This window comes from Nannospalax galili, unplaced genomic scaffold (genome assembly GCF_000622305.1).
Source record: "Nannospalax galili isolate Female #2095 unplaced genomic scaffold, S.galili_v1.0 scaffold17, whole genome shotgun sequence".
Lineage (NCBI taxonomy): Eukaryota > Metazoa > Chordata > Mammalia > Rodentia > Spalacidae > Nannospalax > Nannospalax galili.
The window spans coordinates 8,613,591-8,634,028 of NW_008342276.1; the positions used below are offsets into that span (position 1 = coordinate 8,613,591).

The following is a 20,438-nucleotide window of genomic DNA, read 5'->3' on the forward strand; positions in this document are numbered from 1 at the left end:
GGAAAACCTGTATGATTCCACTTACTTGAAATACCAAGACTAGGGAAATTCACAAGGACAGAAAAGTAGATCAGAGGTTACTAGGGGAATGGGGGGAATGTGGAGTTATTGCTTAATAGCTACAAATTTCTGTATGGGGTGCTGAAAATTTTTGGAAATAAGTGCTGGTTGTGCAACACTGTAAATATAATTTAGTGCCATTAAACTGTATACTTAAAATTAGTATAACGGCAAATTTTACGTCTATTTCACCAGAATTTTTTAAACTGGCTTGGTAAAACAGGAAAAAAAATCACTGAAAACTGCTAATCACTGCTAACTTTTATTTTGTTTTCAAGAACACAATCAACCAGGAGAGAAAGGTTCTTTTGCTCTGTCAGATAAGTATATTCGAAAGCTAACAAACATCAGAGCAGAATTTAATCAAGCCTACAAAAGAGCTGGGAAAATCACTAATATTATTTACAACTATACAGAGTCAACATATTGCAAAGGAACCATAAATATATTCAAAAGCTTGCCTCCATTACTTGACATTTCTGATTCTGAGAACATTAAAATTCTGTCAAATAATAGTCAGACCACATTAGCAATGGTTTAAAAAGGGGAGCGATTTAATCATTATAATACAGAGTACTTTAAGAAGTTTTTAAATGTGTAAAAGAAAAAACAGTTTAGTGCATTCAACTGTTACAGTCTTTACATTGCTTCTTTTTAAAAAAGTGAACAGTAGTATGAAAAAGCCGCCCACAAAGCCAGCTGCCTGAAGAAACCAGCAAACTGTAGCATTTGGGATTGCTAATAAAGCTATAGTTAAAAAATACAAAGTTTATAAAAATGAAAGCAGCATGCAGAGTCAAGGCTTTTTCATAACATCTTCATTAGCTGACAAAAATTTAACCAAGAGCTTAATATTTATTAATCATTAAATTAGATAAAGTAAACTGGCCAAACCCACTATATGTGATCATTCAGAAAAACATTTCAAAAGACCATATCTAATTAAACTGGACATTTGTTCTATGAGGAAAGCACATTTTGAAAAATGGTCCTATGATCACAAAAGGAAGGGTCCTTCCCAACATGAAGGACAGCATCTGTCTTGACAGTTTATAAACTCGGAGGGACTTTAGAACTCCTGATTGGCAAGAGTTACCAGCTAACAAGGCCATCATTCACAAGTGAAAGCTAACTTTTAACTCATTAGGATCAGTTCAGAATTTTCCTTCTCTATTCACTGAAATTGTTACACAAGTTAGAATTTCGCCAAAAGGTAATTCTGAAATATAGGTGTCAGATCAGAATTTTCCAATATTTCTGATTTCCACAATTGTAAGAAAACACTTACATATATTTTATTATGTTATACTTGTTCACATTTTTTTTGGTACAATATGTTTCACTTTATTCAACGTCTTGTGGTTTTGTTTTTTCATTTTTCCCTTCTTGGGTAGTACCTTCAGTTTAATAAAAAGCAAACCAGCCTCTAATGAAAAAAGGAACTAAAGTATTACATGAGGAAACAGTGGTATACATAGGTGTGTTTAATGAAAGATCCATCCAATCATTAAGGGCTGGCAACACTACAGAATCTTACTGTTCCAACGTGCAAATAGGCCACTTTTACACAAATAAGCCCAAGCACAATTTAAAATTTTGGCATAGGATCTGATAAATAAGACACAGAAGTAAATTAGGATTTGGTTTTTTCCATTTCTAACAGTTTTTACTCTGTAAAATGTTTGGTCACTCAAAGCTATAAGCTTAATCACATGTCAAAGCATAGAGGCAATACAGCCCATCATACTGGACACACAGCAGGAAGCTGGGCTAAATATGAGGACAAGCTTTAGTGGTCATTAACCCCTTAGAAAGCTGAAGATTTGCATCTCTATCCTACCGGAATAAAAATGAGCTGTATTAAAATGTCACTTTTTACAAGTTGTTTTTTAATTAGTGTTCTATTTACATTGCAGAACTTCCAACAACTGCAGTAGTTTAACTTTGGCACATTAAGTTCCATTTCTTTTGGATATTGGATCCTGTTTTTTGAGAGTGTGTATGCCCCAAAGCATTTTCAGTGTCATCAAAGATTGGGCCCATTCACAGTAATTCAGACATCTTGAGTTGAAGAGCTGACTCTCCTTCAACATTTTAAGCAGCTATAAAAGAAAACAAAAACCCTGAAACTTTAAAGAAAGCCGTATTTAAAATTTTTGCTTTTAAAATAAAAATCATAACCAATTATCTACAAAATACATCCTGTGTTTTCTTTGATAATGAAATCACTTACCACATCTCACATATTTTGTGTAAATCATATGTTCTTCATATGCCACATTTGCTTTTAGACATTTATTGCCTTTCTGTAATCATTTATGAAAATTATTAGGTGATAATAATTGTCATTGTCAGCACTTGTAATAAACAAATTATGAAGTCTAGCCAGGCGTGGTGGTGCACGCCTTTAATCCCAGCACTTGGGAGGCAGAGGCAGGCGGATCTACATAGTGAGTTCCAGGCCAGCTGGGACTACAGAGAGACCCTGTCTCAAAAAGACAAAAAAATATATATATATGAAGTCTAAAGATCTATAGTTTTTCTGTTTATACACAAGGCTGGATGTGCAAAAAATATATATGTACTTTGTTTTGCAATAACTACTTTGGGAAGATTTTGATAACTTTTTAAAAGATTTATTTTTATTATTATTTTAAAATTCTGTATGTGTAGTGTGTGTGTGTGTGTGTGTGTGTGTGTGTGTGTGTGTGTGTGTACATATATAATGCCTGAAGGAGGCTAAAGAAGGTGTTACATCCCCTGGAACCTTGTAGGTGGTTGTGAGCCATCTGATATGGATGCTGGGACTTGAACTCAAGTCCTCTGGAAGAGTACAAGTGCTCTTAACTGATGAGCCATCTCTCCAGCCCTGGTAACTTTTTAAATAAGCTGAACCATATTTAAATAAAACTTTTAAGAGGAAAACTATGTTGAATGCCTTTCGAAACAAAAATTTTGTTAAACCAACAATAACATGTTAATTAATGTGTCTTATAATTTTAGACTTCGGAGTATTTCTTAAATCTTGTGTGTATGGTGCATGCTATATACATATTCGTTGTATGCACATGCATGTGAGGGTATGCACACACACATGTGCAGGACACAGGTAGGTGTTGGGTATTTTCTTTCACCTTATTTTTTGAGGCAGGGTCTCTCAGTGAACCCAGTGGAGCTAGCTCACTGATTCAGCTACACTAGTCCAGTGAATTCAGAGACCCACCTGTCTCCACTCCCCTACCCTTAGATGGGTGCTGAGGATCTGAACTCAGGCAAACACTTTACCCATTGAACCATTTTCCCAGCCCCGACTTCTGTGTATTTTAAAAGCAGAACATGCTTCTGTATGAACCCAGTGAGCACATATACCACATATAATGCAAACTTTTGGAAACTAGCCTTATGTGACTCTTATGACCATAATTAGCATCTATAACCATGTCATTACATAATTTAAGTCAGCTCCGAATAAACTTCACAGAAAAGTTCACTTATTTTTAGACAATTACAGCTCCTAGAAAATTACTACAGAGGCTGCAATAACAATTCACTGCAGGAACAAATTTGCTGATTTAATCTTGGCTGAATACATATTCTTGTATTTAGCAATAAAAAATGCCTATTACAAATATTTTATGCATCTGGGTCAGAACAAAGCCTGTCCTGAAGCTTTCTGACATGAGGAGGTAGAGAGCTGCTGTTCAGATAATGCCGTACAGAATCTTGAGCTTCTTGTGACTTAAAATGATCACATTACACTCTATAACCTGAAATGATTTTTCCAGTTTATTTAAATAGGTATAGCGTGTTCATCTGTTCTTTTCTGCCTTAAGAACATTAATGAGGAGCTTGAGAGATGGCTGGGAGTTAAGCACACTGGCTGCTCTTGCAGAGGACCTGGGTTCGATTCCCAGCATCCACATGGCAGCTAACAACCACCTGTAACTCCAGTTACACACGATCCAACACCCTCTTCTGACCTCTGTGGGCAATGCATGACATGGGTGCACTTACATATATGCAAACAATACACTCATACACATAAAATGAAAATAAAAAATTTTAAAAGAATGTTAATAGAAAGAATGCTTGAAAAAGAACTGCTAGTGAGGAAAAATAGTGTGTAGTTTATATTAAGGCCTCTATAAATAATTGCTCCAATAAACGACGAAGAAGCCATTGGAGGCTCAAAGAAATGCTTTGCAGAATAAGACAACATAAAAGCAGGTTAGAGATGTAAGAATCCAAGGGAAGAAGGAACTGTGCTCAGATGTGAAATCATCATGAGCATCTAGACCTCTTTCCTCTCATATATTTGAGGAACCTACAGTGATTCCTGACAGCAAGAGGCCATTTAGCCTATGGAGAGACGTACTCAGGCCTTTCATGAACTGTACTGTTTTCAACAGTGTGCTTTCATTCTGGAACACTCCAAAACAGAGAATAAGAAAATCATGCTCTTGAATTCCAGAAGTGTTAAGAACAGAAGTCCTGGGCTGGGAATGTAGCTTAGTGGAGAGTTCTTGCCTAGCATGAACAAGGCCCTAATTCAGCTCTCAATACTGTAAAAATAAATAAAAAAATAATTCAAGTCCTAACTCCAAAACAGGTAACTGATTTGCAACTGTATTAAAATTTTATCTATAACCTATTAACGAACATGACAAAACTTTTCAAATTTAAACCATATTTGTTTGCACTTCTAAGACTATGGAGATTTGTTATTTTGTTTTGAGAGAGGGTCTTGCTATGCATCCCAGGCTGGCCTCAAACTTGTAATTCTCCTGCCTCAGTTTCTTAGTGCTAGGATTATAGGCATGAGCCACCACACTCAGCAGGAAAATTTTTTTTTTTAACCAAACATAGTACTTATACTGGTAGAAAGTTTGTCTTATCAAAGAACAAAAGATATTTTGGGTAACTAAGCTAATTTAATCTCAAATCTGTTACCTACCTTTTGATCTCTATGACATACATAAATCATTTTATTGTAGTTCCTCAATAACAAATGCCACCTAAACACAAATGAGTTTACATATGGCCTATAGCAGACCCCTTTAAAATTTTTATTTTTTAATCTTATTATTTATTATTGCCTACATGTATGCAATGCCCACAGAGGCCAGAAGAGGGCCTCAGATTCTGCTGGAACTAGAGTTAAGGACAGGTATAAGCAGCATGTGGGTGCTGGGAACTGAACCTGGGTCCTCTGCAAGAGCAGCCAGTGCTCTTAACCACTGAGCCATCTCTTCAGCCTCAGGCCCCTCTCTCTTTTTTTTTTTCATTTTATGTGTATGAGTATATTGCCTGCATGTATGTAAGTGCGTTCATATTGTGCAATGCCCAAGGAGGTCAGAAGTGGGCATCAGATCCCCTGGAACTGGAGTTACAGATAGTTGTTAGCTGCCATGTGGATGTTGGAACCAAACTCAGGTCTTCTGCAAGAGCAGCCAGAGCTCTTAGCCACTAAGTCATCTCTCCAGCCCCACCTCTGTCTTTTAAAAGAAAAAGATATTGAATACATAATACATTTTATTTTGAAAATTATTTATGTATTTATTTTTATGTGTATCAGTGTTTTGCCTGCATGGATGTGTGTGCAATGCCTGCAGAGGCCAGAAGAGGATATCAGATCCCTGGGAACTGAAGTTATGAACAGTTGTTAGCTGCCATGTAGGTGCTAGAAACAGAACCTGGATCCTTTGAAAGAGTGGCCAGTGCTCTTAACTACTAAGCCATCTGTTCAACCCTGCATAATGTACTTCAAACTCTAAAGTCTAAACTTAGGGTAAAGACAAGAAGAAAAAATAATCTAATTTTACTCAGGTTTTCTTGACCAAACAGTACTCTCCTCTGTGGTTTCTCCTTTAGTATCTCTCCTTTTCCACTTCTTTTTACTTTTTGTTTTTGAATTATTTCCTTAAACAGGCAAAAATGAAGCCTTAGTAGAGAAGTTCACAAAAATTATTCTTGGTATTTGGTTCCTGTCTCCCTTCTTACAGATAGGTAACTTTCCTTTGACACAAACTCAAAAACATTTTATATGAAAAATCAGTAACTAAAAGGACATTAGGACATCATATCCTATATAATAATCAAGCCACACATGCTGATCATACATTTCACAGCTATACCAGTGACACCTGATTCTCTCAACAGTGTTTTAGAAAAAAAATTATCAAAAGTGCAGACAGGGACTGGGGAGATTTTTCAGGACAGTGAAGTGCTTGCTGTGCAAACTTGAGAACCTGAGTTCAGATCCTCAGAACCCACATTCTGGGCATGGCAGCACACACCTGTAAATCAGGAAGGCAGAGACAGGAGGATCTTTGGAGCTTGCTGGCCATCTAGTCTTACCAAATCAGTGAGCTCCAGGTTCAGTGAGAGATGCAGCCTTGAAAAATATGGTGGAAGCTGGGCGTAGCAGCACACGCCTTTAATCCCAGCACTTGAGAGGCAGAGACAGGCAGATCTCTGTGAGTTCAAGGCCAGCCTGGTCTATATAGTGAGTTCCAGGACAGCTGGGGCGACAGGGAGACCCTGTCTCAAAAAGACCAAAATATATATATGGTGAAGCTAGGCATGGTGGCACACACCTTTAACCCCAGTACTTGGAAGCAGAGGTAGGTGGATCTCTATTAAATCAGCCTAGCCTGATCTATATAGCATGTTCCAGGTCAGCTGGGGCTACAGGGAGACTGTCAAAAAAAGGAAAGAGGAAGGAAGGAAGGAAGGAAGGAAGGAAGGAAGGAAGGAAGGAAGGAAGGAAGGAAAGAAAGATATGGTGGAGAATAATAAAGACATTTAATACTAACCTCTGGCCTACACACACGCACACACGCATGCATGAAGTGAAGATGAATGATACAGTGTGTTGACTATTAAAACATGTACCTGGTTGACGATAAATATTAAGGGTTAAAAACTTACATTTCAGTCATCTGATTTAGAAAGCTTCCGCTTCACATGTCGTGGGGGTTCCCAAGTGTCACTATCATCTGTTTCTTCTTCATCCTCTTCTTGATCATCAATAACTTCCTCTTCTTCCTCATTTTCCTCAAATAATTCTATACCTAACTCAGATCTTCTCTGTCTTTCTGCAAACCACTCTCTGACCTGCTCATAGCCCATATGTGATCTGTTGACAAGTTCATCGAGGTCTTGCTCATTAAGAAATTTGTGCTTCAGGTAATAATCCTTAAGTATTGCAGTTCCAGTTTTAAATTTTATGAGCGACGGTACCCTGTCCCAGGTGTTCATTCTTTTGCCTCCTCTCGGCCTCCCACGTGGTCTCCCTCTCCCCCGTCCTTTGGGTCTGCCTCTTCCTCTTTTCCTGTGGGAAGACAGGCCATTCATACCGCTGGAATTGGAGCTTTGATAGTAGTAGTACCATTTCAAGTTCCCATTCTTCCAAGCATACCGGGTGTCCCCAAACCAACTGACTATGTCTGTTCTCGCAAGTCCACTTTCTTCAGCCAACTTGTCATACTCTTCTGGTGATGGCCACTGTGTTCGGACAAACGCACTTTTAAGGATGTGCAATTGCTCCGGAGTTTTCTTACATATCTTTCCTGTATTTCCTGGCTTAGGTGCAACTGATTCATCTCCAGGAGAAGTTTCTCCAGGTTCTTCTTTGGAACTACCTGCATTGTTTTCATCCACATCTGTTTTCTCATCCTTTAAAGCTTTTGATTTCTTCCTCTCTGTAAACCAAGCATCAATTTCTCTTCTGGTAAGTTTGGTTTGCACTCTTAACCTATTCAATTCTTCCTCTGTAAGTACAGAGCTGTTGAGAAAACTTGCCTGAAGGACACGAATTTGCTCTGCAGTTTTCTCTTTAAATTTCTGGGGTGCGAAGTCCGGAAAGGGATTCCAGGATTGTTTATGCTGTGAAGGAAGCACAGGAGGGGGTTCTGCTGTTTCCTCACTGGAGTCTATAATGATGGTGGTGGAGGAATCATTATTGAGGTGTAAGCACTGATTACTCTTTGAATTTCTCTGGTTGTACCTTGTATCACTAAACCATTTTTTAATCTCACCTTTTGTCAGGCCTGTTATTTTCATAAGTCTAATGATTTCTGAGTCATGGGGAAACTGATTTTTAAGGTAGCTAACTTTTAATTCTGCCAATTGCTCTTTAGTCTTTTTGGCTCGAATACCAAATGAATCAGGGTTTACTAGTGCAGTTTCAGGTTTGACATTCTGAGAAGATGGAACTGCAGCTGTGGCTGGTTTTGTTTCTGTAGCAGGCTGTGTAGCAGGTGCTTGACTTTTCTGTACATTTGTTTGATTTGGAACCCCTGCCACTGTCAAGGCTATAGGTGCTGTTACTGGCAAGGTATTTGCTCCAGCTACTTGAGTAAGGACCAGACCTGGCTGACCAACTATTTGGCATGTCTGTAAAATAGATGGTAAACCATTACTCCCTGTGGAAATGTGTGTAGGAATGACAGTTATGGTCTGAGGTACAGTATGTACTGTTCCATTGAATTGTTTCCTTCTTGCCTCCTCTACTTCTTCAGGAGTCCAACTCACACCATGCTTTAAACGTTGGGCTGAAAACCATATCTTGATCTGTTCCTCTGTGTATTTTGCTTGAGCAGAAAGAACTGTAATTTCTGACATTGTAGGATAAGGGAATTTGTTGTAGGTGTTAAGTAGAAGAGGATTGTTATCCAATGCAGCATTGTAGGAAGGAATGCTGTTAACAGGGATTAAGACTTTCGGGATCAAGTTCGAGTTCTGCTGAGCAGATACTGCAGTTATCACCTGTGCTAGTCCAGGAAGAACAGCTGCAGGGGTCACTACTGTGCCAGCAGGATGCGGATGGATTCTATTGACAGTGGAGGTACTAGTATTGGATTCGGAGGCTGAAGTGCTTGTACTTTCTACGTTTTCTTCCCGGTCTGCTTGGATTCCATTCTCTTTCTCTTCAGGACTGTCCTCAGCTGAGTTATGATGGACTGTAATTCGTTTGTTTTCTGCCTTATTTTTCATCATTTTCATGATAGGTGTTTTACTGATAGAGATTCCTGAAGAAGAAATGTCTGTGGCATCTACTTGTTCTGTATTTTCCTCTTTAACAAAACTACCATCAAAAGTCAGATCATTTATTGTTTGTTCAAAGATTGTCTGGTTATTACGTTTCACCATAGTTAGCTTGAAATTCTCTTCTCCTGGATGATATTTCATATTATGCTCAGAAAGTGCATCATACCTTTTGGTAAGAAAGTTGCATTCAACACAAACATAGGATGAATTGAGCACTACATTAGGATGTTCTGAATCCACATGGAAAGTAAACATATTTAGATCTGGAGTTTGAAAAGTACAATATTTACATTCATAGCCCCCTTCAACTTTTTTATTTTGCTGATTGTCAGACTCCACAGATTCATGAACTTCCTCGTCACTGGAAACACTCTCTGCTCTGGCATTCTCTACAGGTGTGAGGACAGGTGGACCTTCATCTAAATCTGATATCAACTCAAGGTCTGGATCCTGCTCACTGGCAAGGACCATGCAAGGTGTTGTTGACTTTCGTCTGCTTGCCATTTCGATGTTAGGGGAAAAATCTTAGTGGTGATTTAAAAGCACTGAGGCTTAAAACTGTTTAGAATTCTTCATTTAAAAACAATGGCTTCTGGTTCTTCAAGTCCACTTTTGTGCTCAAGTTTCATTAGCAGCTTTTGCATGGTGCAAAAAAGCTTATTGTTGGCAGATGAAATACTGCTTAACTGCTGAAATGTTTGAAGCACAAATCCAATCACCTACATTGAAATAAATTTAAAATGAGTGACTGATTCTTAATCATATCACAGTTATATTTTGCTTACGTTAAGCTGCTGCACAAGTTAGTTATAAAGATCTACAACGTCACAAGAATCAGGAAAAATGTTCTGAGAATCTAAATAGATTTCTGACTCTAAGTTGGTGCATGAGGCATTTATGGGTCAGAACAAACATGTTTATTTGGATCTTTTAGTCAGCTAGATATTAGAAAGGAGGGAAAGAGCCTGCTATAGTAAGTCACTAGTATCTGTGTAAAGTAGCAATCTGTTAAGAAGGAAGGAACTTTAAAGGTATAAAAAGTAGTCACAGATACCAAAAACAGTGGCGTGTTAGGAAATTCAGTCCATTAGTTAGGTCTTCCTACTGTCTGTCTCATTAACTTAAAAGCAAGCTCAAAGCCAGGCATGGTGGTGCACACCTTTAGTCCCAGCACTTAGGAGGCAGAGGCAGATGGATCTCTGAGTTCAAGGCCAGTCTGGTTTACATAGTGAGTTCTAGGCCAGCTGGGGCCATAGGGAGACCCTGTCTCAAAAAGACCAAAAAAAAAAGCTAGCTCAAGTACGGCAAAAATAGCAAAGATGGAAGATGAGTGGTCCATGTTTCAGAAATACTATATTTAATCATTCTATACAGTGCTATCAGAATTTATAAAACATGTCTAAGCTCACCATTCTGATATGAACCCCCAATACTGAAAGAACAGAATTAATTGAAGCTCCTTATGGTGCATGCAGTTCCCTTCACTCTTTGGTCCCAACCTCACTTTTCTGCCTCATCTCTTGCCATCTTTCTCCCTCCTTCTATGTTCCTATGTTTTCTACACACCAGAAATACTTGTCATTCCAGGGACATCCAATGTACTTTCACAGCTTTGCTCAGGCTGTACTTTATTTCAGAACACTTGTCTACTTGATATGGCATCTTTCTGCACTATAAATCACTTCTATTTATTTTCTAGTCCAGCACTTAGCACATTATAGGAGACCACTGTTAGCATTTGTTCCTGCTCCTTACCTTCACCTGTGGGCTCCTTATTAAAAACACCATGCCCTATTCTTTTTTCCCATTAACAACTTTATTATGATAAAACAGTCTCTGAAACTCTAGACTAAGCAAAAGACCTTATATCTTCCATCTAACACTCTCTCAGCTGAGCTACTTTGGCTGACCTCTCTCATTCTTGTAAGCATCTCTAGTGCATATAAGAAACCAGCACTCAAGCAGGTAATCGCTAAGTGTTTATTAAATTGAATGAACAGGGACAAGAAATAGTTCCTCAAAACCAGCTGGGTCTGAGGACATTACCATAAACAACAATAGCTGAAATTCACAATACTGATATTGAGTAAGCAATATGAATTACACTCATACAAATTTATTTGAAAATTACTGAACTATAGACTTGAGACGGGTGAATCTCATAGTATGTGAACTATATCTCAGTAAAAACTATTAAAATTAAAAGGCATTCATTTTGCCAGGCATGATGGCACACTCCTTTAATCCCAGCACTTGGGAGGCAGAGGCAGGCGGATCTTTGTTTGAGGCCAGCCTGGTCTACGTAGTGAGTTCCAGGACAGCTGGGGCTACAAGGAGACCCTGTCTCAAAAAAAAGACAAAAAAAAAGCATTCATTTTAATAAAATTGCAGTTGAAGAATTTATAAAGATTTGAGGCTAAGTCAGTCGAGGTTTATGGTTTCTGAAGTCTAAGCCATATTCAAATGAATAAAACTAGTAGTCTCATATATTTGCCACCAAAATTTCTAGCTAATTTCATTTATGAGCATCATCCTTTTCATAGATAAGGTAAAGAAAAAAAGAGTTCACTTCAAAGACTATGAAACAAAATTAGGGCCTTAAGAGAAGATGCACTGACTCAGTAATTTCCAGAAAACAGAGATGTATGCTCTGACTTTGAAGGCACTATGATCCCTACATCTGATCACTCAAACAGACCATATACCCATTTGACAGATCGAAGCAGCAGATATATAAAGTCATAGTGAATGCCCCTTGCTCCCTCATTTCCCAAGATATGAAACAAAGAGATCAGCATAGTGATATATGGTATCAATAGTCTGAATCTATACTCTTAAAATATTCTTTTAGGGGCTGGAGAGATGACTCAGTGGTTAAGAGCACTGGCTACTCTTGTAGAGGACTCAGGTTTGGTTCCCAGTACCCACATAGCAGCTAACTACCATTGGTAACTCCAGTTCCAAGGGATCTGATGCCCTCTTCTGACCTCTATGGGCATTGCATGACATGGGTGCAGACAATACACTCATCTACCTAAAATAATAAATAAAAAATTATATACACACAGACCAATATACTCATCTACAAAAAATAATATTTTAAAATGTTCTTTTAAAATGAAATCATAACATTTGCAAGAAGATGCACAAACTATCATTATGCTAAGTGAAATAAGATATAGACATATACTGTGTATTTTCTCTCCTATACGGAATTGAGATTTGTGTGTATGATGGCGGTGTTGGTGAGTCATCAAAGTAGAAAGGGAACCAAGAGAGGGAAGGACGGATCTCAAGGGAAAAGAAAGAAAGATGGAATGCATGTGGCAAGAAAGCAGAAGGAAAGACCATTTGAGGACAGGAAGGAGGGGGATGGAGGAGCACAAGAAAGGGGTATGAATAAGAACAAAATGTAATGACAGATATGTATGAAAGTGCCATAGTGGGCCTGGGGAGATAGCTCAGATGGTAAAGTGAGCAATCATTAAGACCTGAGTTTGGCTTGGGGACTCATGTAAAAAGAAAATCCCAGGCTGTGGAAGCAGAGCAGACAGATCCTTGGGGCTTGTTGCCAGCCAGCCTAGCTCTACTTGGTAAGTTCCAGGTCAGTGAGAGAGCTAAGGAACAACACCTGGTATTGTCCTCTGGCCTCCATACATGTGTGCATGTGTACCTCACACACAAATACACACAAAGTACCATAATAAAATCTATTACATTGTGTACTAATTTTAAAAATAGAGAAAATATGGATAACTAGTTGAAATAGTTTTTTCTACAAAACTCTTGATTTCTAAGTGATTATAAAGAATCTCTAAAATTTAAACTATTTCCTACTAGTTTTTATTTTAATTTTATGTGTATAAGTGTTATGCCTGCATGTACGTAAGTGCACTCATGTCATGCAATGCCCACGGAGGTCAGAAGAGGATGTCTGATTCCGTGAAACTGGAATTACAGATGGTTGTTAGCTGTCATGTGGTACTGGGAACTGAACCCAAGTTCTCTGGAACAGCAGTCATTAGTTCTCTGGAACAGCAGTCAGTGCTCTTAACTACTGAGCCATCTCTCTATTCCCTTAAAACTATGTCTTGCCAGGGCATGGTGGCACACGCCTTTAATCCCAGCACTTGGGCGGCAGAGGCAGGTGGATCTCTGTGAGTTCGAGCCCAGCCTGGTCTACATAGTGAGTTCCAAGACAGCTGGGGCTACAGGGAGACCCTGTCTCAAAAAAAGACAAACAAAACAAAACAAACAACTATTTCTTAAATAAATGTTAAAAAGTAAATATATCTTAATCAAATAGGGGTCATTGGTGTTTTCAAGTTTGTCAACAGCTATTTGATCACTGTTTATCATTAAAAACAGAATTCTTGGAGCTCAGTGGTAGCAATGAGGCTCTGGATTCAGTCTCCAGAACCATAAAAAAGAAAAAAGGACACAGGGAATTCTTCAAATAGCTCTAAATAAGGAGAAGAGCAATGTACTAACAGCATACCCCAGACAAAAATAAAGGACAGTTGCTGAAAGCAGGAGAGTAAGCTACTTTGCGACTATTATTCTCCTGGATCACAGAGGCACTATATTTAATTGGATTATACTAATAGCTAGAAGTCAAAGACAGAGAGGTTTTTTTTTTTTTTCTGAAAACACCTGAAAGTGATAGTTTTCAAACTTGTTTTAAGCAAGGGAGCCTTTTCTTCAAACAAAATACTCTGAGAAGCCCTAATGCAGTGAAATTATGTTTATGAATGGATGCAACTGGAGATCATATTTAGAGGAATACATCAGTCTCAGAAAGACAAATATCCCACTCTTTTCTCATTTATGAATCCTAGACTTTATGCAGATACATAAAACCATTTAGGTATAGATATACGTCCTATATAGGATATGAAAGAAGCAAATCTGATGGGGAAAGAATGGGAGTAACAGGAGTAGGGGGGTGGGGGACACTGGGAGGGTTAGTATGGTCAAAGGACCTCATATACTTTGTGTATGGTGTATGGAAATGTCCTTATGAAACCCATCCCCATGTACAATGAACATATGCCAAAATACATTTTAAAAATGAGAGAAATTGCCGGGCGTGGTGTGCATGCCTTTAGTCCTAGCACTCGGGAGACAGAGGCAGGCGGATCTCTGTGAGTTCAAGGCCCACCTGGTCTACATAGTGAATTCCAGGACAGCTGGGGTTACAGGGAGACCCTGTCTCAAAAAAGACAGAGAGAGAGAGAGAGAGAGAGAGAGAGAGAGAGAGAGAGAGAGAGAGAGAGAGAGAGAAATAGGGCTGTGAAGATGGTTCAGTGGTCAAGAGCACATGCTCTTGCAGAGGACCCAGACTCAGTTCCCAGCACCCACAAAGATACTCATAACTGTCTGTAACTCCAATTCCAGGGTATCTGACACCCTCTTCTGACCTCTGCAGATATTGTACACACAAAGCACACATATATACATGGAGGTAAACACTCATACACATAAAAAAATTGGTTGCTTTTTTTTTTGAGACAGGGTCTCTCTGTAGCCCTAGCTGGCCTGGAACTCACTATGTAGACCAGGCTGGCCTCCATCTCACAGAGATCTGCCTCTGCCTCCTGAGTGCTGGGATTAAAGGTGTGCACCACCATGTCTGGCTTAAAAAGTGAATTTTTTTACTCTTCTGAAATTTGTTAGAGTAGGCAGAAGCTAAACTACTTCCTGACCAAGTCCATGGATCCCACACCACCACTTCCACCTCTGAGGGGTTCCAAGAAATTCCTTAAAAACTTAAATACTTTCAGGACAATCTATCAATTTCATCTAAGTCTTTTTACTATGTCACTGCTGTGTCATGAAACTAACTGGAGTAAACTCAGTGTGACCTTTCACTTAGCTGAGGAAGGCAGGCCAACTGGAGGCTGACACAGGAAGGTCTGGACAGACTGGGCAATTTAGCAAGACCCAGTTTCAAAATAAAATTTAAATTTAAAAAAGGGCTGAAGGTTGCTGTTAGGGGGAAGAACCCAGGGTGGGATGGGATGGGGTGGGGTGGGGTAGGGTGGGAGGCCAGGCCCTAGGGCATCTGGGTTGGAGTAAAGTAGCTGGCAGTAACAAAAGTCACAGGAGAAGCTACGCAGCCCAGGTCTCTTTACTCTTCCGGCTCTTCAGTTCTCGGGGTCAAACGTCTCACTTTTTCATCTTACCTAGTATATAAATAAGAACATGTTATCATATTATTGCCCTTTTTTTCAAAATTTTATTTTTTATTTTATGAGTATGAGTATTTTCCCTGCATGTATACAGATGCACCCCGTGCTGTGTAGTGCCCACAGAAACCATAAAAGGGCATCAGATCCCCTGGTACTGGAGTTACAGATGTTAGCTGCCATGTGGGTGCTGGGAATCAAACCTGGGTCCTCTGCAAGAGCAATCAGTGCTCTTAACTGCTGAGCCATCTCTCCAGCCCCCCAAATTATTACTTTTACTTCTCTTCCTATTAGTCTACTAATTCTGATTTGGTGAGAATTTAAGGAGATTTAAACAAATTTTAAAAGTTTAAATATTTGGGGGACTGGAGGGATGGGTCAGTGGTTAAGAACACTTACTGCTTTTCCAGAGGACCTGGGTTCAATTCCCAGTACCCAAATGGCAGCCAACATTGGTCCTTCACTTCAGTTTCAAGAGATCTGATGCCCTCTTCTGGCCTCTGCAGGCACTGCACATATGTGGAGCACTTACACACAGGGAAAACTCATACACACATAAAATAAAAATAAGGATAAATTTTTGAAAGCGTAAATATTTTTGCTATGGTCATGAAAAATATAAAATATCCATACTATATTATAATCTAGTGATTTATACCCAAATTGTGCTTTCTCCCTTGAAAACACTGGCCTCAGGAACACATAACTTAAATCAAGTTACTGAAAAGAGAGGCTAAAAAAAAAAACAAAAAAACTAAGGGGGCTGGAGAGATGGCTCAGCAGTTAAGAGCACTGACTACTCTTGCAGAGGATCTGGGTTCGATTCCCAGCACCCACATGACAGGTAATATCTGTCTGTAACTCCAGTTCCAGGGAAATCCAATGCCCTCTTCTGACTCTGTAGGCATTGCATGACACAGGTGCACCTACACAGATGCAGGCAATATAGTCATACACATAAAGTAAAAATAATAAAATATTTTTTAACTGTAAAAATAAAATGGAGAGGGCTGGAGAGATGGTTCAGCGGTTAAAAGCACTGACTGCTCTTTCAAAGGACCTGGGTTCAATTCCCAGCACCCACATGGCAGCTATGAACTGTCCTTAACTCCAGTTCCAGGGGAATCCAAAGCCCTCTTCTGACCTCCGTGGCATTGTACAACAAGGGTGCACTCACATACATGCAGCCAATACACTCATACACATAAAATAAAAATAATAAATAAAATAAAATAAATAAATAAAATAAAATATTGAGGACATCAGACCCAGGGAAGGGTACAACACTCTCACCTGGACCCCATAAAGAGGAGCATATCTAGCACTGAGATGCCCCCGCTTGCATTCTTAATTCCAGTTCCAGGGGAATCATAAGCCTTCTTCTGACCTCTTTGGCATTGTACAACAAGGGTGCACTCACATACATGCAGCCAATACACTCATACACATAAAATAAAAATAATAAATAAAATAAAATAAATAAATAAAATGGAAAGATGGCTCAGTAGTTAAGTACTTACTACTCGGGGCTGGAGAGATGGGTCAGTGGTTAAGAGCACTGGTTGTTCTTGCAGAAAACTCAGGTTCGAATCCCAGCACCCACATGGCAGCTAACTGTCCATAACTCCAGTTCCAGGGGATCCAATGGCCTCTTCTGTCCTCTGTGGGCATTGCACGACATGGGTGCACTTACCTACATGCAGGCAATACACTCATACACATAAAATTAAAACAATAAACAAAATATTTTTAAAAAAGAGTACTTACTACTCTTCTAGAGGACCTGAGTTTGGTTCCCAGTGCCCATGTTGGATAGGTCACAACTGCCTGTAACTCCAGATCCAGAATATCAATCAGCCTCTTCTTTTTTTGTCTTCTTTTTTTTTCTCTCTCTTTTTGAGACAGGGTCTCAAAAAGGTCCAGCTGACCTGAATTCACTATGTAGACCAGGCTGGCCTTGAACTCGCAGAGATCCACCTGCCTCTGCCTCCCGAGTGCTGGGACTAAAGGCATGCGCCACCACACCCAGCTCTTTATTTTTTAAAATATTTTATTTATTATTTTTATTTTATGTGTATGCGTGTATTGCCTGCAATGTAGGTAAGTGCACCTGTGTCGTGCAGTGCCCACAGAAGACAGAAAAGGCTGTCAGATCCCCTGGAACTGGAGTTACAGTTAGCTGCCATGTAGGTACTGGGATTCAAACCCAGGTCTTCTGCAAGAACAGTCAGTGTTCTTAACCTCTGAGCCATCTCTCTAGCCCCCTCAAACAGCCCCTTATGGCCACCATGAGCACCCACATACCTGTGGTACACACTGACACACACATAAGTAACAATCAATCCTAAAAAATAAAAAATAGCTGGGCAAGGTGGTACATGCCTTTAATCCCATCACTTAGGAGACAGAAGCTGGCAGATCTCTGTGAGATCCAGGCCAGCATGGGCCACATATAGAGTTCCAGGCTAGCTGGGGCTACAGGGAGACCCTGTTTCAAAAAGATAATTAATTAATTAATTAATTAACTAGGCTTTAGGGGATGGAAAGGTGGCTCAGGGGTTAACAACACTTGTTTTTCCAGAGGACCTGGGTTTGACTCCCAGCACCCACATGGCACTTCCGTTATTCTCTTCTGGCCTTCACAGGCACTACACACATACCAGTAAACATACCAGCAATCAAAACACTTTTACAAATAAAAATAAATAAATAATTTGTATTTAAAAAAAAAAAGGCTTCAGTCAGGCATGCTAGCATAGACCTATAAATCCAAGCACTCAGGAAGCTGTGGCAGGAGCATCACAAGTTTACGACCGCATGATCTACACAGTGAGCTCAAGGCCAGCCTGGGCAGCATAGTGATGTCAACACCAGCCTGAGCTATACAGGGAAAGAAACTGGCTTAAAAAAAAAAAGACTTGATAAAAAATTGAAACAAAACCTGATTCCCCTGGGTGCTTCAAATTGCTTCAGCCTCTGGTTACTTTTATATCCAACTGTACAGACCTATGACACACTTTCTTCATCTGAAGCTATTTGCTCACTACAGTCTCCCTTCAGTTTTCCATGTCTTTGCTAATAAAACTCGAGTCCTTATATTATTTAGCAGAGTTCTAAAGAAAATATGAGAATCCACCCAAAAGCTGTAAAATTTTGCCAAAAGGCTCAGTTCTGCACAATGCACTTAGCCTAAAAATAGATCGAAGAACAAAAAAAGGAGGGGGGTGTGGAGATAACTAGTTAAGTACTTTCTGAGTAAGCCTGGAAACCTGAATTCCATCTCTAGTACTCACATAAAAAAGCCAGATGTGGTGGCATGCTTGCAATCCTAGCACTAAGGAGACAAAAACAGGCAATCCCTGGGGCTCCTGGCCAACCAGCCTAAGGTACTTGGCAAGTTACAGGCAACTAAGAGATCCTGTCTCAAAAAACAAGGCAGATGGTGCCTGAGGGAAGACACCCAAGGTTGTCCTCTGGTCTCCACCTACACACATACACATGTACACCCACATTCATATCAGCACACACAATGTACCCCCACATACGAACATGTACATACACACACACACACACAAGAATATATATCTTCAGGGCTCTTATTATAAAGTCATAATTTTGGAGGAAACAAGAAATTTAGTACAACTGACCCATTTCATGGAAGAAGAAAGTCAGGCACAGAATAATTAATCCACAGTGACATTGTGGTTCTGAGTAAAATCACAGGTTTAGTTTCTTCTCTTGGTAGTTAAGTATCTGGAAAAGATATTCAATTGCAACCTAAGTTTTCTCACGTATAAGACTGTTTCATTCAACAACAATTTGTGGAATGTCAACTGGGTGCCAAGCACTGTGTCAGGCATTGATGCAGTGGTGACTAAGACAGACTGCCTCTATTTAGTCAAGCATTAGCAGTGGAGCAAGGAAAAGAGGCAGTCAACAATTACTTGGGATAACTATGACCAATGGAGAAAAGAAGCAGCAGTAGATCTTTTAGGAGCAAGGCACAGGACACTTCTGGAAAAGCAGCAGGGAAGACCTCTCCAGGGGGACTGGAACAGTCTGCCTCAAAGGCTGAGTGAGCAAGACTGCTTTTTACAACACTCATGCACAGTAACAGTCACACTGAGGTTATCTTTCAGTCTCTGAAAAATTCTTCTGGGAGAATAAGAAATAGCATTTGCATATTATATACTTTCTCTTTTTAAAACTAATTAGCTGACAAAGACATTAAATGAAAAAGAAACAGCAAAATTACTACTATCGAGTCAGGCATACACTTGTAATCCCAGCACTTGGGAGTTAGAAGCAAGAGAATCAGTTCGGAATCATCCTCTACTGCAGAGAGTTCAATTAGAGGCCAGCCTGGGCTATGTATGTAAGACTCTTAGCTCAATAAAGAAAAAAATAACTAAGGAGGTGGGGAGGTGGTTTGGTGAGTGAACACTTGCCACTCAAGCATGAAACCAGAGTTCAGATTCCCCCGAACCCATACAAAAGCTGGGTGGATGTAGCCAGCCACTGGTGATTCCGACATTCAGGAGGCAGAGCAAGGAATCCTTGGGGAATGCTAGCTAGACTAGCTCAATCAGCAAAAGACTCTACCTCAGCAAATAGAGTAGAAAGAGACTAAGGAAGATACATAACATCAACCTCTGGCCTCCACATGTGTGCACATGCACAAACACACATGTGCCAACATACATGTGGACATACACACAAAAAAACATGCTGATGGTGTGGTTCTGACCAGTCTCCCTCTGTTATTAAAGTGTAACAACTCTGGGATAGGAAAACTGCTGTAGATAAATCACTGTTAGGTGACAAGCACCTCCTCCCTCCATTTGAAGGTCAACTAAAAATGGTTCCAAATCAATTGGGGGACTTTGCACTATTTACCTGTAAAAAGAGGTTAAAGGTCAGTTGCACAACTGGGTGGCTCTGCAACTAAAACAAAAAGTACTATCTAAATACATCTAGTACTATACATATAATTATTACACTTGGAAAGTGGTATTGGTTAGCCTGTCCATAGAGAAATATGTCTTTTGAAACCGATTAGATTAGTAGGTGTGATGCCATTATAAACAATAACCTAAAGGAGCATGGAAAATGCTTACCCAGGCTATTATATTTTTTTAA

General features: G+C 39.5%; 1 protein-coding gene across 4 annotated transcripts in view; it reads right to left on the minus strand.

Moving 5' to 3' along the window:
- Positions 1-306: 306 nt before the first annotated feature.
- The window catches only part of Zhx1 (zinc fingers and homeoboxes 1), a 35,781-nt gene continuing 15,649 nt past the window's right edge, over positions 307-20,438 (minus strand). The window contains exons 3-6 of one of the 4 annotated variants that reach the window (XM_029565873.1): positions 18,947-19,052; positions 15,215-15,296; positions 6,991-9,830; positions 308-2,162 (exon numbers count right to left, since the gene is read on the minus strand). In XM_029565873.1, the coding sequence (XP_029421733.1) occupies positions 6,994-9,615 (2,622 nt within the window). In that variant the 5' untranslated portion in view covers positions 9,616-9,830; positions 15,215-15,296; positions 18,947-19,052 and the 3' untranslated portion in view covers positions 308-2,162; positions 6,991-6,993. Of the gene's footprint in view, positions 2,163-6,990; positions 9,831-15,214; positions 15,297-18,946; positions 19,053-20,438 lie in introns of all 4 variants that reach the window. The other 3 variants (XM_029565872.1, XM_008838003.2, XM_008838005.3) reach the window with 3 other exon arrangements.